This window comes from Podarcis pityusensis (genome assembly GCF_964106645.2).
Source record: "Podarcis pityusensis genome assembly, chromosome: 6".
Taxonomy (NCBI): domain Eukaryota; kingdom Metazoa; phylum Chordata; class Lepidosauria; order Squamata; family Lacertidae; genus Podarcis; species Podarcis pityusensis.
This window is the reverse complement of record NC_138030.1, coordinates 88583152-88608894: the sequence shown is the minus strand read 5'-3', so window position 1 is coordinate 88608894 and position 25743 is coordinate 88583152. Positions and strand designations below refer to the sequence as shown.

The following is a 25743-nucleotide window of genomic DNA, read 5'->3' as shown; positions in this document are numbered from 1 at the left end:
GTGTCAAATGTGCATGTGCTTATCAATGAATTTATTCCATTTGGCATTAATCTGCAGTTGCGTGTTCAGACCCAGAGACCTCCCCCTTAAATAAAGACACATTTGACTCAAATTGTAGTTTTGGTTTTTGGCAGAATTTAGGCCACAACTTTATTGATTGCAGAAAAGTGAGTGGTTGCATAGGCTCTGGTTCGACTAGCTCCCTGCACCCTTGCAGGTAGCGCTGACTCAGAGCTCTATCATAGGTCAGCAAAGGGAGGAAGGGCAGGTTTGCTTTTCTGCCAACTGCACAGCCAGCTTTTACACATCGCTGGTAGAATGGTCCGCCAGCGAGGCTCCACCCACAAGTGAGCCCCTGATTGGCCTGTTCAAATGTTAATGTTTTGGTGGCAATTCTGCCCTGCATGGCAGCTCATGATTCGGGGCTGCTAGGGATGGAGGCAGACAGGTGGGGGCAGGGCCAGATTTAGTTCTGATGAGGCCCTAAGCTACTGAAGGTAATGGGGCCCTTTATATGTCCAGCTGTCCTTGCCAACAACAAATTGTCGCTGGTTTTTGTGTGTGTTGAATATATGCTATATGGTAATTTATGGACCTAACAGGTATCTAAAGCCATTTGCACATAACAAAATATGGACTTTATCAAAGTAATTGTTGAACTGAAATACAATTAAGAAGAAGTATATTAATAGTGAGCAGTGTGAGCAAGCGAGGGGTCAACTGATCAAATCCATACTAGCAAATTTGGCGGGAAAATCTGAAGCCTTCTGGAGGATAGGTCAAATGATATTACACTGACCGTGGCAAAGTTTCTTTCAGAGGTCGCAAGAAACAAAGAACCATCATGCTCTAGACATAACAAAATGACTACCTCTATCTGTTTCACCTGTTGTTTGGTTGTCTTAACTGTATCTTGTTTTGAAACCATTTTGTGGGTCTATGGACCACAATAAAGCTTTAATTTTTTTTTATTAATACAGTGGTACCTCTGGTTAAGTACTTAATTCGTTCTGGAGGTCTGTTCTTAACCTGAAACTGTTCTTAACCTGAAGCACCACTTTAGCTAATGGGGCCTCCTGCTGCTGCTGCGCCCCCGGAGCACGATTTCTGTTCTCATCCTGAAGCAAAGTTCTTAACCTGAAGCACTATTTCTGGGTTAGCGGAGTCTGTAACCTGAAGCGTATGTAACCTGAAGTGTATGTAACCCGAGAGTGGGGCCCTAAGCTATAGCTTGTTTAGCTTATATTTAAATCCAGCCCTGGGTGAGGGGCAGCAAATGCCGCCCACCTGGAAAGGGGTAAGTGGCCATTCAAAGCACGATAGGGATAAATAGAAATGCAATTTATGAAAACCCCTCTCATGATTTTGTAGAGCTGTGTCAAATATCCTCTTGTTTTGGCTTTTTAGGTAGCTGGCAACTTTCATAAGGCAGAATTATTTTAGTTGCAGCAACTTCCAAAAGGATAACGTGGTTGTCTGTTGCAGCAGAAGCAATTGGTAAAAATCTTAGGAGTGTTGCATTCAATTGGCAGGTGTAGATGCCTTCAAATATATGAAATTGATCAGTGGTCATTCACAAGTAGTGCGAACACTGTCATCCTAGTGTTGCTAAGTTAATTAACGCCCGTGGTGTGGGTGTAATGCTTCATCTTTCTTTAATCCAGTTCAGTGTCTTTGTTCCCCTTTCCTGCTGCCACTTCAGTGCCATTGCCTGCCTAGATATTGCTGTTCATCCTTCCTGGTCAGGTGATTGTGCAGTGAAAAGGGATGATGTCACCACGATGCATAACCCACCAGATATAGCTACCGTATTTTTCGCTCTATAAGATGCACCAGACCACAAGACGCACCTAGTTTTTGGAGGAGGAAAACAAGAAAAAAAAAATTCTGAATCTCAGAAGCCAGAACAGCAAGAGGGATCGCTGTGCAGTGAAAGCAGCAATCCCTCTTGCTGTTCTGGCTTCTGGGATAGCTGCGCAGCCTGCATTCGCTCCATAAGACACACACACATTTCCCCTTACTTTTTAGGAGGGAAAAAGTGAGTCTTATAGAGCAAAAAAATATGGTACTTGATAACGTTGATGAGGGCCACTGAGAGTGAGGACAATTCAATAGAGAAGAAAATGCTTTGAAAAGGACTGAGAGTAGTGGACTTCCATAAGAAACTGTGTTCCAATTCAGCTAAGAAAACATGCCAAACCTGAGTCGGTGTGATGCTTTTCTCTCAGAGAAACATGTGTGTGAAAGAAAGGCTTTTGTTTTTTCCCCCTGCAGCATAAGAAAAATTCCAAATATTCATGTTGATATCGCTCTACTGGTATCCCTTGCAAAATAAAACCAGCCTGTTGCGGACAACCATCACACTTTGCAGAAGGAAGTAGGCTATTTTTAAAACAGACATTTTTAAAACAAGTTTTTGTTTTCTTCGCACAATGGCTTTGTTATGAAATGATCCCTCTGTTTTACGTTTTGCTTGTTTGAGGCATCAAATGCATGACAGACTATCAGAAATAAGTGATACATACATATATACAAAGCTGGTAGGTGTAGTTTTCTAGTGGAAATGTCTAAACGATGTGTTTTTGAATGAGACATATATATTTTTTCCTTTTGCTTTCCAGGGAATTTGGCCGTTGGAAGGTAAATAACTTAGCCGTCGAGAGAAAGAATTTTCTTGGCTCCCCGCTGCCTCTCGCCCCTGAATTTTTCCGGAACATAAGACTATTAGGACGTAGGCCGACTCTTCAGCAGATCACAGACAATCTTATCAAGAAATATGGGACACACTTCTTGTTGTCAGCTACCCTGGGAGGTAAGGTCACTCTCAAGAAGTATTCTACCTGTCTATTTAACCTTCTCAGCAACGATGCATTAATTGTGAAAACAACGGCTGTCTATGATGGAAAGAACATCATATACCTCATGGTGCATTTGTTTAGTAATATCCATTATTTCTTTTAATTTAGGTTTTATAAATTCTAAAATATACTGGGGAAAAGAGGAAGGGGAAGAATCTGCACACACGCACAAAAATCACTTAATCCATCACATTCATGTACAGTCTGAAATATAGAAACTAGTTTCAGAAAATCCATATACAAAGAACACGGCTAAGTAACCACTGAATGGCCAAAAGATTTTAAAGACTGAGTTATGAGTTGTGAGTTATGGTCTGACCAGTTTAGCGGAATCTTTCCTTCAATATTCACACAACCAATAAACCTTGTGAAGGAACAGAGTTCATTGATAAACATATATCATTTGGTTGGGGTTAACTGCTGCCTGGATGGGTTAAAATCAAAAGGTCAAAAGTTTAGCTAATGATTGGAAGCCTTTAAAAAAAATTCTATAGTATATTAGAGTTTTCACGATATGACAATTGTAATAAAACAGTTCACCTTCTTATTCCCTCCCCTTTCCTGCCTCTCACACCCCTGTCCCTTTGCTCTGTCGTATTCTTCATCACCATTTTTGTTTCTGATGTTTGCTTATTTAGTGTGTTACACAGTGTTGAGGCTCATGTTCTCAGATAAAGGTTAGGATAAAGGAGTGTCAGTACTCTGCTCATGTCGCAAATTTAAAAAAAACATGTTAAACTGGATAAGTTTCCATTCCTGTGTTGTGCCATCCCCTTTTTCTAGATGCATTTATTTATTTATTTTATTTGGTTATCTTCTTCTTCTTCTTCTTCTTCTTTGGCGATCCCTTGAAGCCGAGTAAGATTGCCTTCCATAAACACAGTCTTAACAGTGAGTCCATAAGTGACTGTGGAGGCCAATTCTGGATCCACACATCCTTCCACAGTTGGGACAGTGGTTTCCAGGCGGGAGCTGGATTTGCCAAGCGTGCCTTTCTCTTAGCACATTTCTCCGTTGCGTCCTGAGTTTGAGTGTCTTCAAAGCCCATCACATGTTGCGTAAAGGCTGTTCTCCAATTAGAGCGCTCGCAGGCCAGTGTTTCCCAATTATTGGTGTTTATATTACATTTTTTTAGATTTGCCTTGAGACAGTTTTTAAACCTCTTTTGTTGACCACCAGCATTACGCTTTCCATTTTTAAGTTCGGAATAGAGTACAGTGGTACCTTTGGTTGCGGATATGATCCATTCCGGGGTGCTGTTTGCACCCCAAAAAGTCCATAACCGATGCTTCTGTGCTTGTGTGAAGAACGATAGAGCGCTTCTGCTCATGGACGAAGTGCGCAGAACGCTTCTGCGCATTTGCGCACAGCGAAACCTGGAAGTAAACACTTCCAGGTTTCCTGTGTTCTTAACCCGAATAAATGCAACATGAAGCGTTCGAAAGTAGAGGTATGACTGTAGTTGCTTCGGAAGATGATAATCAGGCATCCACACAACATGACCAGTCCGCCCTACACCTGTAGAACTCAGGGTGGTTCACCACATAAAATTACAATTTAAAAGACACAGAATACAGTGGTACCTCAGGTTACATACGCTTCAGGTTACATACAGTTCAGGTTACAGACTCTGCTAACCCAGAAATAGTACCTCGGGTTAAGAACTTTGCTTCAAGATGAGAACAGAAATCGCGCGGTGGCGGTGCAGCAGCAGCAGGAGGCCCCATTAGCTAAAGTGGTACCTCAGGTTAAGAACAGCTTCAGGTTAAGAACAGACCTCCGGAACGAATTAAGTATGTAACCAGATGTACCACTGTACATAGTAAAAAATAAAAACAAAGACAACCCAATAATCCCCTCCTTCCATTACACGTTTAAAAGAGAATCAGATGTCAACCAACCAAAGGCCTGGTTGAAGAGGAATGCTTTTGCCTGGGGCCCAAAGGTGTATAATGAAAGAGGCAGTCGAACCTCCCTGGGGAGAGCATTCCACAGATAGGGAGCCACTGCAGAAAAGGCCCGTTCTTGTGCTGCCACCCTCCAGACCTCTTGTGGATGAGGCACACAAAGAAGGGCCTCAGAAGATTATCTCAGGGTCTGGGTCGGTTCATATGAAGAGAGGTGGTCCTTGAAGTATTGTGGTCCTGAGGTATTGCAGACGGGCAATTACTCAGCGAAGAGCTCCAAAAATGCACCCCAGATCTCTTTGAAGTTTGTCTTTTCATGCAGTTAGTGGAACAGGGTTTTCTCATGGGCTGCTCGCTGTAGGAGGTCTTGCATTCAGATTTTTCTGCTTGGTGTGGCCTGTGCTTTCCATTATTGGAGGTTTATTCGTTTTCCTGTCAGTCTTCAGCACCTTAGAGAGGCACCACAGAGTTTGGTCTAGAGGGAGGATTTGCTTCGCTTTCATTTCAGGAGAAGAAGGGCTTAGTAGGAGGAAGAAGGGAAGAGTGTTCTTTCTTGTTTGGTTATAAAAAAACACACACAGAGATTTTAAGCTTTTTGCTGGAAGAGAGTTGCTGAATGAGCTGCTGAACCCTGGAGATGCTGAAAACTCTGTCTGGAAGACATTGCTTTAAGGAACTTAAAGAAAATAATGGGCAGCCTGGAATAGCTGGATGTGTTTGTCCTGGTTATTTTTGTTTGCCTTTTGCTGTTATGCTTTGGGGTTTTGTCTGTGCAGTAACTATTCAGATTTTAAAACCCTTTTTCCTTAAGTATAATCTTTTCTTCAGTTTACTTATTTTGGTTAAGAAGCTAGGGAAAAGAAGAAGAAGAAGAAGAAGAAGAAGAAGAAGAAGAAGAAGAAGAAGAATGGTAAAGAACCCCTGACAGTTAATTCCAGTCATGAACGACTCTGGGGTGGTGGCGTTCATCTCACTTTACAGGCTGAGGGAGCTGGTGTTTGTCTGCTCTGCAGACGGTATTTCTGGGTCATGTGGCCAGCATGACTAAACCGCTTCTGGCAAAACCAGAGCAGCGCATGGAAACGCTGTTTACCTTCCTGCCGGAGCGGTACCTATTTATCTACTTGCACTTTTGGTGTGCTTTCGAACTGATAGGTTGGCAGGAGCTGGGACTGAACAACAGGAGCTCATAATCATAATCATATTCATATTCATAATCATAATCATAATTTATTTATACCCCGTCCATCTGGTTGGGTTTCCCCAGCCACTCTGGGCGGCTTCCAACAAAAGATTAAAAATACATTAAAACATCAGTCATTAAAAACTTCCTTGAGCAGGGTTGCCTTCAGATGTCTTCTAAACGTCAGATAGTTGTTTATTTCTTTGACATCTGATGGAAGGGCATTCCATGGGGTGGGTGCCACTACCAAGAAGGCCCTCTGCCTGGTTCCCTGTAACTTCAGTTCTCACAGTGAGGGAACCACCAGAAGGCCCTCAGTGCTGGACCTCAGTGTCTGGGCTGAAGGATGGGGGTGGAGATGCTCCTTCAGGTATACTGGGCCACGGCCATTTAGAGCTTTAAAGGTCAGCACCAACAATTTGAATTGTGCTCGGAAACATACTTGGAGCCAATGTAGGTCTTTCAGGACTGGTGTTATGCAGTCTCGGTGGCCACTCCCAGTCACCAGTCTAGCTGCCGCTTTCTGGATTAGTTGTAGTTTCCGGGTCACCTTCAAAGGTAGCCCCACGTAAAGCACACTTGTGATTCCCATCACAAGTGAGAAGCTTGCAAACATGCACCCCTATTGGGGGTGGACAGCACATCTGTTTATGTCTGTACTGACAGCAGTGCATCCTTGGTGATGGGACTGAAGTCTAACCCTATGAATCCCTCAGCCTCCAACCAATTTGGCTCCTCAGCTACTATGGGAACCTTACTCTCAGGTCGCAGGGTGGAGACTGGATTGGCCAAGCTTCCTGTTATGTACTGAAATTCTCACCCTGGGCCAGCAGGAGGATACTGTAGATAGTTTTCACTCAGGTCCACATATGCAAATAAGGGATTGAAAGTGATGTTCAGTGACTGGATAGTTACAGAAAATGGTTACTGTTGCGTTCTAGTGGAGCTCTATATAAGCAGGCTGGCTGAACCCTTCAGTTCAGTTCTGTTCTGGCCTGCGAATAAACAAGAGCTGTTTGAAGAATCACTGTGTCTGATATGTTCACCCACAACTTAACACTTCCCCTCCGCTTTCGTGAGGTCTGGTAGTCCTGAGGTGAAGCCCTTATCCCAGTTGCTGCTTGAGCTGTGTGTACCCCCCAGAATCCTCAGAATCCTTATCCTCGTCCCCCTCTGACAGATCCTGCCACTCCTGTCCTACCAGGTGTCACAGGGGCCCATGGCATTCTCCTTTCCAGGCAATTTTCCTGGATGTTAAGCAATTCCACATCATTGCAGGGGAGAAGATTGCTGCTGCCTTCAAATATGTCGACATATTTCTTCCAGAATTATCCGGAACATGTTTTTCTTCCAGAATTATTTAGAGTGGTATCCAGTGCCCTCATTCTGTTGGTGCAAGGATTTATGCCTGCACAATGGAAATTTCTCTGCTCTTCTCCCTCCCTCCCCCCCGCCCCCCGATTCTCCCACCCTCCCCAGATCTACGGTGGAGCCTTGTGGTGAAAACCCTGAACTGATTTAGAGATTGTTCTGGGTGAGGAGAACATGGGGAGGGGGTTTCCATTGCGCAACTAGAAATCCTTGCCGTAGTAGAATGAGTGGATTAACACTACTTTGGATTCAAGCCTTAACTTCAGAGGTGGGGGGTGGGTGGATGTGAAGAATCCAAGATGGCGGCTGGTAGTAGTAGTTAAGGCTTGTAGAAGTAGCATTAGTACTATTATTGTTATTTCTTCGTTTTTAAAAGGATTTAAATAGTGGGAGGCAGCCCATCAATGGAAAGTGGAAGGGTGACAATTTATTGTGGGCCTCTTGAACCCGTGCAGGATTGGCACAAAAGTTAACAATGAGGGGGAAAGTAACCCATGCTGATTGCTAAACTGTGCAGCCTAGAACGGGATATACATTCCTGTTAAATGTCTACTCCTCTTATGCTCTCATCCCCAACACGAACAAACATACTTCCATTAAAGCTCCTGAGAGTTGTAATCTTCTCTTCACTTAAATGCTATTCAGTAGATGGGAGCAGTGCAAGCAGAGCAGAACAGAGGTATCATTTTAATCAGAGAGGTTGCACACACCAATTCGGAATGGACAGTTCCTGACACAGCATATTCCTGCTCTGCAGCTGCCAACCGAATAGTGTTTTTTATCAGCATTTTACGAATTACTTTTTTTAAAAAAATCCTGTAAGTTTTATACAATTGAACTGTCAGTCATGGTATGCTGGGAACACAGATAGATTTTTGTGTGTGTTCGTGAGCACCCTCACTTCAGTGAGATTTTGATCTATCTGCTTCTTTCTTTCTTTCTTTAAAAAAGGAGGAGGAAGAGGAGGAGGAGTTATGATGGGGCTTAACATATTGTTATCTTAAGCGACAAAAGGAAACTATATCTGGAAAGGACCTTTACAAAACTGATGCTGCAGCCTCAGTTATAGAACTCAAGCACCTGCCAGAGGAGAAAAAGACTGACATTTTCATAATATACAGTTGAGGCTTCACTTTCAGAAAATGAATTAAAGAAAGACATTCTTTGCACGAATCAAAGGTGTTTGACAAGATTGTCCGGCGGGAAGGCTACACAATCACAGGCATTATCTTTAATATAATCACCCACCAAGGGATAAAACAGTTTTCCTCAATTGTCACTCTTTGGCGGTTGCCTGTGTGGGCAATTCTGAGCACTAATTATCTTCCCCGCTGCATAATTCCTATTCCTTCTTCTCCAGATCTCTCTGTTGGATTATTTCTCCCTCCCATTCAACCTATTATCAAATAGATGGTATACACCCCCCCTCCCCTTGTAAATTTCTTAATGTTGCACACAATGACATCGCTTTTGAAAACAGCATGTGTATGAATTTAGGTATGCCGTTTTCCTTGATGCTAATGGGAGCCATGTGGATAGAGCTTTATCTGCACTCTCTTGAATATTTTTATCTCCCTGAGGCCATGGTCACAAAAGGAAATGTTGTGTTCCACAGCAGCCTAAAAAACTTGTGAGTGGGATGGTCTTCCCAGAACCATCTGCTGCTGCCATTTAATTGATGTTTGAGAACTTCAGAGATGGGCAGCGTAAAGTCTTATTGCTCAGAGCCAATATAAGCTTGTCATATTCACCCCCTGTCGGTTTGTGTTTCGGTGTTCCATTTGTATGGTTTACTTAACAGGGGTCAGCAAACTTTTTCAGCAGGGGGCCGGTCCACTGTCCCTCAGACCTTGTGGGGGGCCGGACTATATTTTGGGGGGGAAATAATGAACGAATTTCTATGCCCCATAAATAACCCAGAGATGCATTTTAAATAAAAGCACACATTCTACCCATGTAAAAACACCAGGCAGGCCCCACAAATAACCCAGAGATGCATTTTAAATAAAAGGACACATTCTACTCCTGTAAAAACACGCTGATTCCCAGACTGTCCGTGGGCTGGATTTAGAAGGCGATTGGGCCGGATCCGGCCCCTGGGCCTTAGTTTGCCTACCCATGGTTTACTAAGTTAAATTATAAGCAGAGGTGTAGCATGTGGGGGCCCCCAAGGGGCAGTTGCCCCGGTCGCAGAATTATTAGGAGCACAAAATTTCAACGCCCAGTGCTGCCTCAATACAGCTGCATGCTTACATTGCTGGGCTCTGTTGAAAACGGCTTCTCCGTGTGAACCAGGAAGTGACCTCTCCAGAAAACAGAATGACTCTTCTTTTTCTATCTCCACAGCTGTGATTTCCTGGGTGATGGGGATGCTGTTAAGCAGTTGAGTGTGCATGTGCACTCCATCTGTTTCCCTCCCTCCCATCCCTCGCTCCATGCAGCCCCGGGCGTTGGTAACCCACATTACGCCACTGATTGCAAGTACCATTGTTGGTTTACAACAGAAATGCTTCCCTTTTCCCTTAAGAAAGAGAGCCAGTGTGGTGTAGTGGTTAAGAGCGGTAGTCTCCTAATCTGGGGAACCGGGTTCGCGTCTCCGCTCCTCCACATGCAGCTGCTGGGTGACCTTGGGCCAGTCACACTTCTTTGAAGTCTCTCAGCCCCACTCACCTCACAGAGTGTTTGTTGTGGGGGAGGAAGGGAAAGGAGAATGTTAGCCGCTTTGAGACTCCTGAAGGGGAGTGAAAGGCGGGATATCAAATCCAAACTCTTCTTCTTCTTCTTCTTCTAATTGCATATAGATTTCCTGCAAAATTATTTTTGGTCAACATTATTATTATTATTTATTGAATTTATATAGCGCTCTATGCCTGCAGGTCTTGGGGCGGCTCACAGGAGAAAATCAGAATATAAAAACCACAAAGTACATAATCAAAATAAAAACAACAACAACCCAATAATCCCCCCCCCGCCACACACACACACACACATTTTAAAAGGGCATAGGATGTCAATCAAATCAACCAAAGGCCTGGTTAAAGTGGACCAGTTTTTGCCTGGTGCCTAAAGGCTGCCAACCTAGCAGTTCGAAAGCTCCTCAAAGTGCAAGTAGATAAATAGGTACCGCTCCGGCGGGAAGGTAAACGGCGTTTCCGTGCACTGCTCTGGTTCGCCAGAAGCAGCTTAGTCATGCTGGCCACATGACCCGGAAGCTGTAGGCCGGCTCCCTTGCCAATAGAGCAAGATGAGCACCGCAACCACAGAGTCGGCCATGACTGGACCTAATGGTCAAGAGACCCTTTACCTTTACTAAAGGTGTATAATGAGGGCACCAGGCGAATTTCCCTGGGGAGAGCATTCCACAGACAGGATGGTAGTAAGAAAAGAGGAAGCCAATTTTGCATTTTCCTTTCTTCACGAGAGCTGACAAACATTTGTATTCATGTGCAAGGAAGCAAACTTGGCAAATGCATGACTTGTGGAGAGATTTTTTCGTATGCCCCTGCAACCTACTGACTGGCAAGGCTATTCCCTTTTGACCATAAAGGGGATGGCTCTGTCTGAAATATTTCCAAATCTCTATTCACAAACCCTGAAACATGCTGCCCTTGGGTTTTCTAAATGGGAGCTCTGAAAAACTGCTTTTAAAAAGAAAAATATTACTGTGAGAAAGTGTGGTGAGCGGGGATTCTTGCTGCTTTATTGTTCTGTAGAAAATATGGTTTCTGGAGGCAAGGGGAAGTATTCAACTAAGTTTTACTCAGTGTAGACCCATTGAGATTAATTACTATGACTAAATTAGGTCCATTAGTTTCAAATGTCAATGTCACTAAAGTTTAAACATGTTAATATGTTAAATGCAGTAAGTTGCTTGTACTGAATAAGACAACATGTATTTACACCATATATTGTATTTGAAGAATATTTTATCTGGCCTAAGATTCTAGAGCACTTTTTTGTTTGGTTTTGACCTGTCCTAGAGGCATTCATATATGGTATGTTCTTTTGTTCATTGGCCGAAAATACTACTTCTTCTTTGTCTAGTCCAGCTGCCAGAATTTTATTGGCTAAACACTGGAAAATTAAAACAAAATTTTTTTCCTTCCAGTAGCACCTTAAAGACCAACTAAGTTAGTTCTTGGTATGAGCTTTCGTGTGCAAGCACACTTCTTCAGATACACACGAAAGCTCATACCAAGAACTAACTTAGTTGGTCTTTAAGGTGCTACTGGAAGGAAATTTTTTTTGTTTTGACTATGGCAGACCAACACGGCTACCTATCTGTAACTGGAAAATTAGTTTACCAACCAGCACAGTGTATTTCTTCATGACATTAAAATGCCAGATAACCCAGAAGAAGGTGGTATTTAATAACCAATAAGGCACCTGATTTTTAAAATCACTCTTCCAATAAATGTTTTGAAAATGATATAGTCAGGGCTTTTCCCCCCCAGCCAGAGCTCTGTTCTGGCACCTCTCAGCTGGGTGCCATTGCCATTGTTCTAAGAGTACAAGGAAGAACTTGGTGAACTCCAGCACCTCACTTTGTGGAAAAATAGCACTGCATACAGTATTTTTGTAACTGCCCTTCCCCAGAGTACCTCAGGGTCCTCTCCTTTCCATTTTGCACCTCAATACGAGGCAAATTCGACTGAGAAACTGGTGACTGGACCAAATTCACTGCAGTGAGCTTCACAAGGGAGCAGGTTTTTCCAACCTAGCTTAGCCCAGTACTCAAACCGCTACATTTCACTGGCTTCCTGGTAAAAAAATCACCCCCATTGTAAAGCCAATACCTGTCACATCCTCATAATCATGGCTGGCATATGAGACCATTGATATAAGACTGCATAGAGTTTCTCTACCAGTTTCTACATCTCTCAATTCAGGAATTTGCAATTCTCTTTCCCAATCACATTTATATTTTCAGGTCTTCGGTTTGATACCTTACGATATGACATACATTTTTTGATAAGTCCCTGGCATATTTTGAAATGTACTGTATTTTTCGGTGTATGAGACTAGGTTTTTTCCCTAAAAAATAATGTCCAAAATTTGGGGGTGTCTTATACACAGATAGATCTCCCCCGCATTTTCTTAAATTGGAGTCCCCCAAAATAGTCTTATACATTGGGGCGTCTTATAGATGGGAAAATATGGTATTTTTTATTTTATTTTTGGTGGCAGTGGGGGAGAGAGAGAAAAGGAGGTATCAGGCTTTGCTGAATATATGGATCAGTGCAATACATCATCTCTAGCAGGAAAAGGCGATTGGCCTCTTTTCCTGCTAGAGATGATGTATCTTCTTCTTCAGCACATCCCAATCAACCCTGGAAGGACAAGGCGTTCAGAGCATCCCTTTCCACTGGAAGCCCTTATTTGCCCAGACTCCATCACCACACTACTCGATCAACTTCCTCCCCAAAGAGATGCTTTTCCTGCCTTGGGGGAAAGGCAGTAGGGGATGGAATGCAGGGTGGGGTGTGTGTGGAATCAATAAGGAGCAACTGCTCAAGGTGGGCTCTCCTCACCCTGCTTCTACTTACTGTACTGTGGTACCTCAGGTTAAGAACTTAATTCATTCTGGAGGTCCGTTCTTAACCTGAAACTGTTTTTAAACTAAGGTACCACTTTAGCTAATGGGGCCTCCCGCCACCATGCCGCCGCCGCGCGATTTCTGTTCTCATCCTGAAGCAAAGTTCTTAAGCCAGTGTGGTGTAGTGCTTAAGAGCGGTAGTCTCGTAATCTGGTGAACCGGGTTCGCGTCTCCGCTCCTCCACATGCAACTGCTGGGTGACCTTGGGCTAGTCACACTTCTTTGAAGTCTCTCAGTCCCACTCACCTCACAGAGTGTTTGTTGTAGGGGAGGAAGCGAAAGGAAAATGTTAGCCGCTTTGAGACTCCTTCGGGTAGTGATAAAGCGGGATATCAAATCCAAACTCTTCTTCTTCTTCTTCTTAACTTGAGGTACTATTTATGGGTTAGTGGAGTCTGTAACCTGAAGCGTCTGTAACCTGAAGCGTCTGTAACCCGAGGTACCACTGTAATTCCTGTTACGATATGAGAGCAACGCAGCTGCAAACTGGCAGCTTGGTGAAAACATCACATGATATGACTAGCTGTGGGAAAGAATCTTCCCGGAAGTTCACAGGCTTCAGAAGTCTTTGTTCTGTGTGTAATATGAGACCTTCCTGTTGCGTATGTGAAGGAAGTCTTAGTCACTTGCTTGCTGAACACTGAACTGTTCGGACATGTTTTTTGTAGTGTTGCAAAGTCAGAAATAAACAAGATGTAAAGGACTTTCTGTTTTTGCAAAACAACAATCTTGAATATAATATATAAAAACCACCTGAGACTTCCCTCCTCCTCAACTAGTGGTTTTCCTAATTATACTCTGATATTGCATTTTGTTGTTATTATTACCCTTAATCCAAATCTTGAACACACCATTTGAACATCATACTGATAATTGATATCTCTAACCTTACAAAACTTATTGTAGCCCTACTAACGATGTCAATTGTTTACAATTGTCTTTCAAATACAACATAAATTTATTCCAGTCTTTCAGAAAGGTCTGGTCTTGCTGGTTCCAAATTTTCCTAGTTAGTTTCACCAACTCAGCATAGTCCATTAACTTCATCTGCCACTTTTGAATGTTTCTCACCCCCTGTTTCCCTTCCCATCATTTTGTAAAGAGTTATTCATTCTAGAACTAGAATTCCATGACTGTGCCCTGTTACAACAATCTCATTGTTTTCGGTGTCTGTTTTATCCTCAGCTGAAGCTTCATATGGTCTGAAAGTCCAGCATTTCTACTGCTATTTTGACTAAATTATTAACAAAGACATACAATATGTTGACCCAATAATTCCTTCTACACATTTATTGATTAATTGATTGATTGCTTAAATTTCAATGCTGTTTATCGTTCAAATGAACCCCAAAACACATTTACTTTTTGGAAGTACTGTTTACTACGGGGGTGGGAACCCCAGCTTGGGGGACAATTGTGGTCCAAGCCTCTCCACAGATCACAACTCTCACCAGCCCTCTTTGCTCTGCACACTCATCAGATAGTTTTGCCAGGCTTTAGCATGCCCTTCAAGACATGGGTGGCGCTGTGGGTTAAACCACAGAGCCTAGGACTTGCCGATCAGAAAGTCGACGGTTCGAATCCCCGTCCCACTGTTCGGTCCCTGCTCCTGCCAACCTAGCAGTTTGAAAGCACATCAAAGTGCAAGTAGATAAATAGGTACCGCTCCAGTGGGAAGGTAAACGGTGTTTCCGTGCGCTGCTCTGGTTTGCCAGAAGCGGCTTAGTCATTCTGGCCACATGACCCGGAAGCTGTACGCCGGTTCCCTCAGCCAATAAAGCGAGATGAGCGCCACAACCCCAGAGTCGGTCACGACTGGACCTAATGGTCAGGGGTCCCTTTACCTTTACTAGCATGCCCTTCAACTATGATAATGTCTCTTGCTTGCCCTAGTGGAGGATGGAAAGGTGTGGGCAAGCAGTGGGGTAGAACCCTCTGACTTTTTACGCAGATGAACCACACCACTGTGCAAAGGTAGAGTCACATCTATTATGTCACCCACTTTTGCCTCTGGACTCACTCACTGCTGTTATGTAGCCCCTGTAAGGTTACCCTCAGCCTTAAAAAAAGTTCCACAATGATGAAGAGTCAGCTTATCATTGGCATAAATGCTATCCATTTTAATGGAATGAGATTGCAGTACCATCCACCAGCTCCCTCCAGCTGGAATGGGGCATGGAAGGAGAAATATTCCTGCACAGAGCGCTCATGGAAGCCCCCTTCGGCCATTCTATTTATGAAGAAGAAGAAGAAGAGTTTGGATTTGATATCCCGCCTTTCACTCCCCCTCAGGAGTCTCAAAGCGGCTAACAATCTCCTTTCCCTTCCTCCCCCACAACAAACACTCTGTGAGGTGAGTGGGGCTGAGAGACTTCAAGGAATTGTGACTGGCCCAAGGTCACCCAGCAGCTGCATGTGGAGGAGCGGAGACGCGAACCCCAGATTACGTGACTACCGCTCTTAACCACTACACCACACTGGCTCTTATGGAGAACACATGAGTGAGAAGTGTGGTTGCAGCCCTGGAGTCTGCATATGCAACTCAAACATCTGAAGAGTGGGAACCTTCCCATGTGTAGGCTGCATGCAATCTTGAGCTCTGAGAGTGGGGATCAAAGCTTCAGAGAAGTCTGTCTGCAGCAAGGCTCCCTTCCTCCTTCCCTTCAAAGGTTTGTGTTACATGTAAGCACAACAGGGGAGTGGCTACCTTATGCACCAAGTTCTCCTTCACAGTCTTAACACCTCAGTAGGCTTTGAGTCACATGGTTTCATTGCCATAGTAGGCAACGGGAACAAACTCAGTGTGCATATACCACCCTGGGAATTGCTACACACTTATTATCCTGATAGTGGCTAATATATATTGCTAGCTGCTTTCCCAAAATAGTCCATCATCCTTCACATGCCATCTGACTGGAGCACTGCGTGGTTTTAAAATGGAAGGTTTATGTTCCTTTCATTACTAATAAGAAGAGAAAATTGGAAGGTAGGCTTTTCGAATACGTCTACAGTGCAAAATATGTCTAGAGGCAGAAAACAGCTCCAAGTGTTTTAATCATAGGGACATCTATTATTACACATTATAAAAATACATGTTCCCAAGTCATATTTATGTATATTTAACTAAAGCTGTTACAGTATTATTCTAATGCCTCTTATACAGCATTTTGTGATTTGCATTTCTATTTAAATCGTTCCTGAAGTTGCTCCTAAGACCCATGCTGATTTAATTCATTATTGCAGCCTGCCATTTCCTAACTATTGTGCACCTTCTTCCTTGTCGAAGTAGCCACAACGGGATTCTTTACCGATGCTAATTAAAAACAGCAAATCCCTCTTTGGCGGCACTTTTGTTGTAGGAGTCAATTGGGTGATGTGACATCACATCAGTTCCTTGTGCATTTCCCTGCCTCAGCCTTCATCCCTCCACACAAATTGGATTCTCCCAGAAAGCATGTGTTGCGGTGAGGTCACCACAACTGACTCTCTGTTGCTGGGGTGGGTAAGTTTGGATTGCCACAGCTACCCGATTGGTCCCTCAGAAGCATGGGACCTGTTCCGGCCAATGGGGTTGCAGAAATTGCAACCTCATTGGCTGGATCACCTGCCCACCCTCTCTATATTAGGGTCTGTGTTGACCTTGCTATACCGTTGTGGGTTGTCTGCTTTTGGGGCAGGGGCCCAGTAGGAATTTTCCCCACTTGGCTGATTGGTGGTTCCTTTTGGGTTTTGCCTACCGTGTAGCAAATCTTCACAACTTTGTAAGGTTTGCGGTTAGGCATTGGTTAATGCGTGTGGAGGGGACGAGCCATGACTGTGACCTGTCCCTCTGATGGTTGCTGCGTAGGTATTCCGTTAAAGGAATCCATCGGCTTATCATGCATTTGTCCGACCCCTGAAAGGGGGATAGGGCCATGCAAGAGCCCCTAGAAGCATTCTGGGTGTGATCTTAGGGATCGGCACCCATCACAATCAATCTCCTGGGATGCTTACCTTGATGGACCTCTGCAACTGGCAGTTGTCAGTTCTGTTCCTGTCCTGGATAGTCTGGGACAGGTTCAGATAGTCTTAACCAATGCCTAAGCAAACCAATCACAGCCTGTAATCAATAAAGTTGTGGCCAAAATTATGCCAAACCTCAAACTAAAATCTGAGTCATGTCTGAATTTATTTCTAGGTAGTTTTGGTGATCTTAACACGCAACAGATATCAGGGTGGGCTGACACAATTAAGATGCCTATGCCTCGCTACTGCATATTATGGCCTAGAAAAAATATCGTATGCCTGTGAAGAATTAAGTCTAGACTCAGGAACAGGACTCAGGAATAGCTTGCACATTTCAGGTTTCGCAAAGACATTGTAAAATACTATGCAAATGTCAGTCTAGAGTATGAATGTCAATCTCTGCCCAGTGATGAATATCTGTCCAAGACAAGGGCATTACTAGAGTAAAGGCCCCATAATCCCATGAACCAATTATGGGATTACACGGGACTTTGGGGTTTTGTTTTGTCCTGGTGAGCTGGAAAGAAAAATTAACTTGTACACACTTTCATTTTGCTTGTGGCAGCTGAGGCAGAACTGCCTCTAGAACGTTTGCAGATGTTTCTTACAGTTTGTAGGACTCACAGCTGTGTGGTTATGGTGCTGCATAATCTTTTTTTAACCCTCCCTCCTTTTGCTACACACTGTGATTAATCCTTTTTGAGTCCTTAAGACTCACAACCTTGCATAGTATTCCAAATCACGTCCATTTGTTAACTAATGTTTAGATCATCTTCTAAGCCTATTTCACGCCTGTGGACTACGGCTGGCAAGAAAAGATTCATCCATGTGTCAAGTGTGGCAGAAGCATCTATTTGCAATTGTAAATTAAGTATTTGTTTGCAAGAATTAATCTCCAGTTTTCTCCCACATTAATCCTCATGTTAACTATATCATCGTTTTATCTTTTGTGCTTGAGGATCGGTCACTGCCTTGTTTCCCCTCTCACACAACGTAATTGGGAAGCAATGGGAATAACAAAAGAGAGATATGACCTCTTCTCTGAATTTTGCAATGCACTTCTCCAACCAAAGAATGTTCACAAAACTGTCTTAAAAGAACAGAAATTCCAAAAAAAGGTGGTTAAGTTGTTTATGTACAGCAGTTAGGGGAGATGGGTGGTGCTGTGGTCCAAACTACTGAGCCTCTTGGGCTTGCCGATCAGAAGGTCGGCGGTTCAACTCCCCACAACCAAGTGAGCTCCCATTGCTCCCAGCTCCTGCCAACCCAGCTGTTCAAAAGCATGCTAGTGCAAATAGATAGATAGGTACCGCTGCAGTGGGAAGGTAAACAGCGTTTCCGTGCACTCTGGCTTCCATCATGGTGTTCCATTGTGCCAGAAGCGGTTTAGTTATGCTGGCCACATGACCCGGAAAGCTGTCTGTGGACAAACGCCGGCTCCTTCACCTGAAAGCAAGATGAGCGCCGCAACCCCATAGTTGCCTTTGACTGGACTTAACCATCCAGGGGCCCTTTAGCTTTCTACCTTTTTACAGCAACTAGGATTCTTTATGCATAAGAATGGAAAGATTAAGACATTCCCACCAAAGAAGAATGGATAAGTAGAGTTATGGACAATGCTGAATCAGCAAAGCTAACCAATAGAATAAGAGAATGATGATTGCTTTATGGAAGATGGAAGCCTTTTTCAGACTATTTAAAGAAATATTATACTACGGTAAATTCACAATCAGGATTTGAACTATGAGCAACAGAAGGCATTAGAGATTACTGTATTATTGTTAGGATTTAAGAGAGGGGAGATAAGGTTCAGCAAGGGGGAGAAATAATAAAAAAAAACCCACCATGGAAAATGGGATGGGAAGTGGATAAAACGTTAGAAAATGGAATGTCTTGGACTGTCCATGTGATTTTTTTGGGAAATGTAATAAAAAATACCTTAAAAAGAATGTTTACAAAACTGCACATTAGGGAAATGTGTACATAAAATGAATATATTAATGAAAAAAACATACAAAAACATTTTATTGGGTGAAAATGCTTGCAAAAACGTGTGCATTAGTCAAAATTGCATACAAACACATATATTAGGAAAAATTCATAGGAAAATGCTGGTGAAGATTCACAATTTTTTTAAAAAAAGAAATGCAAATTCCTGTAGAATTGTGAAGAAGTGAATTTAACATTGGGGAAAATGAGAAACTTAGAGAACAAAAATTAACAACCCATCCATCTCTCGTTATGGAAAAATAATAATAATCATGGCAACTTTAACTGATAATGTTGTTATATTGTTTCTGCAGGAGAGGAGTCACTCACCATTTTTGTGGACAAGCGGAAGCTGAGTAAGAGATCGGAAGCAAGTGATCCCAGCATTAACAGTACCACAGTGACACTGGAAACACTACACCAACTGGCAGCCTCATACTTCATTGACCGGGACAGCACCCTGAGAAGACTCCACCATATTCAGATTGCCTCCACTGCCATAAAGGTATAAAAAAAGTTCTCTGGAACCACGTGAGAAAAACTGAGTTATTTACTTGTAATATATGTCTTTTACCTTGTTGGTTCTCCAAATGGCTCTGCAATATAAGTATGGCGATTCCAGATTACAAGTGAGGATTTATGGACCAGGACCCAAAGATCCTTCTGCACACACCCAGGCTTGCTCCAGATCTGTTAATATTTCTTCTGCTATCTCCAACTCCTCGTGGAGCCCACTTCAGAGAGTCCTCTGCTATCTCTTGTGGTGTTCAGAGAGCATATGGGAGAAAAGAGGCCTCAGAAGTCCCAGAGCTCCCACAGTATTTTGGCTCCACCACCCAGGGATAGGCAAAGGCCACCTGATGGATCCTTAAGCAGGTTCCAAGTTCTACTGAGGTGATAAACTCGTGTCTGGACTGTACCACTTCTGAGTAGATGCAGGGGTTCACATGAGTGAATGCTTCTCAATACAAAAGTACACCCGGCACGTGCTCTCAGTAATATGAATCCCCACCTACACCCTGAATGTGGTACAATCCAGAGACTTAAACTTGCCAGTTCATTGAGAATTTGAGATAGGATTTGGACCAAAATCTCCAATATGATATCTGTAGAACACTCTAGCTCTCTGTAAAACATATTCTTCATTTTTTATTATTATAGCTGAATCATATACTGAGAGCCAAACTAGACAAGACACCAATCACTTCGTATTTGTGTTAGTGGCTTTTTAAAAATTTAAGTATATTGCAAGTACAGAGACCCTGATTGTGGGGTGGTACGTTTCTTTTGACATGTTGCGCCCCACCCAGCACAGTCCCAGTTTGTGACAGGCCACCTGCACGTGCTATTTGATTTTTTTGGGGGGGGGTGAGAGCTCCCAAACTATAGGCATGGGGCTCTCAATCTGGATTGGGATCACAGCAGGGAGCAAAATTGTTCAAAGCCCCCAGGCCAGCATCCCAGTCTAGATTGGGGCCTCCTTGCCATTTACTTTTAGAAAGCTAATCATACTATTTCTAATTATGTGGTTGGTATCTCATCTCATTTGGTCCCATGGTTCCATCATCAGGGCTTAGCTAAAACCTTTCCCATGGAAGAGGATTTTAAGAGACAGATAGTGGTGAGTCCATTATTTCTTCCATTATCAAGGAACCTCTTGGCACCTCCATTCTGTAGCAAAAAGGGTGTTTGTTTGCATGTATGAGGTGCAGAACAGGGTTGTGTATGCTATGTCCAAGTTTTTCTATCACTGCAAAACCGAATTCCTCATGGGATCAGGCTGGTAGGTGTCCTTTCTGTGAGAAAACATCAAGTTAAGAGACAGGAATGTCTTACAACCCAAAAACTAGCCGTCTGCTTGTTGTATTGATTAGGGCTGCTGAGCTGGGACTTTGAGATCAGCTTGCATGCACAGGTTAGATGTTTACTGATAAATTTGGATGAAGCAAGATTGTCAAGGTGCAATCTCAGTGCCATTTTAAACATTCCACAGAGGCACACCCTGACTTGCCATTAAGTGTACACACTGCAGCCCGTCATAGCTTGCTGATGAGTATCCCAGTATGATACATTTTATTTATTTTTTAGGAGTAAATCTAAAACAGGGGTGGCACTCACCAAATGTTGTTTGACACACATCATCCCCAGGGAGTATGTCAGGAATAATGGGATTTGTAGTCCCAGCAATTTCTGCAGGGCACCAGATTGACTGTCCCAGATCAAAAACATTTTAGGAATGAAACAAGAAGAATGAAATGTGTGAAAGAGCACTCAACTGCAAGTGTTTATGGCTCCTGCTTCTGTCCTGTTTAGATTTCCTAACCAGCTATGTGTAGGTCAATAAACCCATATTCTGTGGTGGATAGTCTAAGGTTTTCTGCTATTGTTGCTATTTACTTTACAATATATATAAAGCTATCAGCGTTGCTGGCTAAAAACAATGCATTTCAAAACTGAGGCTTTATGCACAAGTAATAGCTGCTTTGAGTTTCTTGATTATAATAGTGGAAGATGCTTTGAAAGGAGAGTTGGGTTGTTGTTTTTGCATTTTTCGATTATGAATATTTCAGAACTTTGCATTCTATTTTTTCCTTCTTACAACTAGCATCTAATTTATGCCATCATTATCATCACCTAAAACTGAGCCACCGAAAACTTGTCACACAGCTGTAGCTTAATTCTGTCAACATCCTCACTTTTGCTATGTATACAAATAAAAAAGGGCCGGTACACACACACACACACACACACACACACACACACACACAGACACACACACACACACTGCTTGATTACTCAACACTTGATGACTTGCAGCCAAATCGTTGAGCTGCCATTGTTGTAAAATGTTGTGTCTGAGGTGAGGTGAGGTGATGCAGACATTTTCCCTTTGGTGGTTCGCCTGTGAGTATGAAACATTCAGTAAGGCCAATTTGCAATCAAGTGATGGGCAGGCATGTTTGAAGCTGCCCCAAGTATAAATTGTAAACAGTTTAGCTTTTCAGATAGAGGGAGTAGAAATTTATACACAGCTGCTGGTAGAGGAAGCCTTTGTGTAGAATGGTAGTTGATGGGGTGCCAAAATAATGGATTGGAGCTGCTTTGACACAGCATGATGCAGCTATGATATGGCTCCTGCGGTTGCCTGCATAGCCAGGCATGTTTTGCAGATAGGTCAACAATCACACCAGAATCCAGATTCTAGCTACAGTTCACAGGTTCAACTGCAGGCAAGTTGGACAGATGGATCCTTTTTTCAACACTTGTACACAAATTGCTACAGTCCTGGGAACTATTCCAGGAGCCATCTCTTAAAGGATGGCATTGCCAAAGCTTGTAAGTTCATTGGGGTCACTTAATTTTGTTGTCTTGTAATGCTCGGTTGATGTACAAGGCAAGAACCGTACCCTCCCACATTTCCTCTCTGGGTTGTAGCAGTAAATGAGCCTGGTTTAGGTAGGCATGTTTTCGGAGCCCAATACATTCAATCAGGAAGCACTATGAACCATACCCCTCTCTAGGCATTCATGAAACTGGATAAACTAATACATGATGGGGGTGCAGGAAAAACATACAAGCTCCATCGCCCCTGGTTCATGGGAAATCAGGATGTTGTATCATGTTGGGAGCCTACAAAAGTAGTAGGTGGACATTCCAGTGAGCATCTCTTGCTGCAAGGGTGCCCAGGATCCATCATTCTAAATGCTTATCATTTAAACAAAGTTTGGTGCTGATGCACAGAATGAATCACTGGCTGAGATTCCTCAGATAGCCAGTTTAAGGCTTACTGCTCATCGAGTTCTGATACCAAGTGGCGCTGTGGTCTAAACCACTGAGCCTCTTGGGCTTGCCGATCGGAAGGCCAGCGGTTCGAATCCCCATGACAGGGTCAGCTCCCATTGTTTTGTCCCAACTCCTGCCAACCCAGCAGTATGAAAGCATGCCAGTGCAGGTAGATAAATAGGTACCCCTGCAGCAGGAAGGTAAACGGCGTTTCCATGCACTCTGGATTCCATCATGGTGTTCTGTTGTGCCAGAAGCGGTTTAGTCATGCTGGCCACATGACCAAAAACTGTCTGTGGACAAACACCAACTCCTTCGGCCTGAAAGTTAGATGAGCGCCAAAACCCCATAGTCGCCTTTGACTGGACTTAACCGTCCAGGCATCCTTTACCTTTACCTTTTACCTTACCGTAGACAAATGTGTTGTAGGCTATGGCATATTGCGCTCAGTATGACTTCTCCTCCCCAATGTGTGCATGTGACAGGAAGTCTGTAGCCATAACCACATTGCCTGAAATATCTTATTAGGCCTTCCAACGTATGCATCGCTCTGTTTTGAAGTGGTTGCATTTATTTTGTAAATCAATGGATATTGTGCCTGAGGGGCTTCACTAGCAACTTGCCAGAAGCCTGAGGCCTATATTCAGTTTATGCATTCATTTACAAAAACAGACAACCTGCCATGTTGGAAACATGAAAGAGCTAACATTGTTAGGCTTCTGTGCCCAATGCGAAAGCTTTCAGGCAGAGGAAAATGTTTCAGTTATAGGGGAAATTTTTCTTTTGCTAATGGCTTTTTTTCCTTCTTTTTTTCGCACCTCTACACCTCATTGTTTTGTCTTTTTGATTAAGCTATAGTATTTTGTGCCAGACATGGCCTTCTGTTTATTTGTTTTAAGGGAGTATTGAGAAAAATTTCAACTTTGCATCCTTCATGTCTGTCCATTTAGCACAATTATCCTTGCTATTTTCTGCAGCAAGAGAGCCTTGTGTATCAATGGACTCTTAACGGCATGCACTCCAACATTTCTCCAATGAAAATAGGGACATCCAATAATGCTAATAACAATTTATACTCTTCCCATCTGACTGGGTTGCCCCAGCCACTCTAGGTGGCTTCCAACATATAAAAAACATAATAAAACATTTTAAAGACTTCCCTATACAGGACCGCCTTCAGGTGTCTTCTAAAGGTTGTATAGTTACCTATCTCCTTGGCTCGGGGGTCATATGACTCCGTACCCTCCAACAATTATCTGATGAAAATAGGGACATTCTAAGGAAAAGCGGGACATTCTGGAATAAAATCAGAAACTGGGATGGCTTCTGTAAAATTACACACTGTAGTGCCTTGCATGCATAAGAAGTTCCCTACTGAATCAGACCAGAGGATGCTGGATGAGATACAATCAAGTATCTTCTTCCTACAAGGACCAACCCAATGTCTATATAAAGTCAAACACCCCGTATTTTGAGGTCTACTGATTCTGATCCCATCATAATTCATAGCCAATGATATCTTTATGGCATGGGATGGAGAAGATGACTTGGTTGCATGCAGAACCATGTATTGCATAGAAAGTAATGTTCCCCCAAACATTTCATATATCCCAGTCATTTCTGTCTAACTCCTTTCATTTCTTTCTTTCTTTCTTTCTTTCTTTCTTTCTTTCTTTCTTTCTTTCTTCATTTTCTGTTGGCGATACCAGATATTTAGATTGTTATACTTGTTTCAGATGCTGTGGCGACAATATAATGCCATGGAACATGCTGTTCTGCCATGAACATTTTTTTATTCTGTTATTTCATGGGCTTTCAGTTGCCCATTCCTGGCCCAAAAGCATGGAAGCTTTGGCATGAGCAGGCTAACAGTTAGGTACTGTGTGTGTGTGTGTGTGTGTGTGTGTGTGTATGTAAGGAGTGCAGGAGTTCATAAATCGGTAGCCACTAACCTTTTTTTGGCTCATGGGTGCATTTGCAAAATACACAAACTGTTGTGGGTATCTTGCACACGTCTGCATGTACTCTGCAACCACTCACACTCTCTCCCTCAGCTGGGCCTGATAAAGGTTTTCTGTTGACTATAATAAAAGGCTTCTTTTAAGAGGGAAAGGAGACATGGCCCTGTGGGCACCAGAAGAGGACTCTGTGGGCACATGTGTTTCAGTGGATGCCATGTTGATGCCCTATTACTCAAGTAATGGATTCCTTAAAGCCCAGAATTTTCACGAAGACCTATACATAGTTCCGCAACTATCTACTTTGTATGCAGACATCAGAGGGAGTATAATTGCATTTTGCCCCTCGTAAGCTTTGAGGATACCGAAAAAAGCATCGCTCATTTTCTCAACTTAACTTTTTGATGCTGGTCTTAATTTGTAACAATAAGCAGTGACTCAGATATTGCAGATAACAGTGAAATTAATCTGTTTAGAGCTGTGTTTGCTTCTCCCCTCCCCTTCTACAGCCTTTATATGTTAGCCTATTTAAGAGGAATTTATGCTGAGTAAAATTCTCCAGCTGAAATCTGACATTTGAAGCTATATTGATCTCTCGGTGCTGGGTGAAAGGAATAAATAAAGCACATTAATTCAAACATCATAATTTACATCCTCAGTCACCGTGTAATTGTAAGCCCTATGGATCTGAAAAGGAAACTAAATGCCCTTCTAATAATTTGGAGGCTTTGCAGCTTTTAAAAGATTCCAAATCCTATATTGATATACTGGTTAAAATTAATCTGGGGTTTTGCAGTTGGAGAATGCTTTCCTGGCAGTGCATTGGCAGAGGGAAAAGACTGGGGTGGCTGCTATGGGATTATTGAAAAATGACTTAATTGCTATTTTATTTTATTTTTTAGACAAATGATTAACTATTTAGCCAGGGTTTTCTTTCTTTCCCTCCCTAGCCCACAGGCTACTGAGAAACCTCCTTTTCTACCCTTCCTATCGTTTCCACGCAACATAACTGATTTATATTAATACCATGCAAATCTGCAAGGTAGGGGATCAGGAGAAGGGCAGTAGCTTGGAAATGGGGATATTTCTGCCT

The 25743-nt window shown here is 42.9% G+C and overlaps 1 protein-coding gene across 2 annotated transcripts in view; it reads left to right on the top strand.

The window, feature by feature from the left end:
- Positions 1–25743, top strand: part of BRINP3 (BMP/retinoic acid inducible neural specific 3) — a 258994-nt gene that overhangs the window by 138593 nt on the left and 94658 nt on the right. For both annotated transcript variants that reach the window (XM_081012140.1, XM_081012141.1), the window contains exons 3-4: positions 2622–2812; positions 19224–19414. In XM_081012140.1, coding sequence (XP_080868266.1) covers positions 2622–2812; positions 19224–19414 — 382 coding nt within the window. The remainder of the gene's footprint in view (positions 1–2621; positions 2813–19223; positions 19415–25743) is intronic.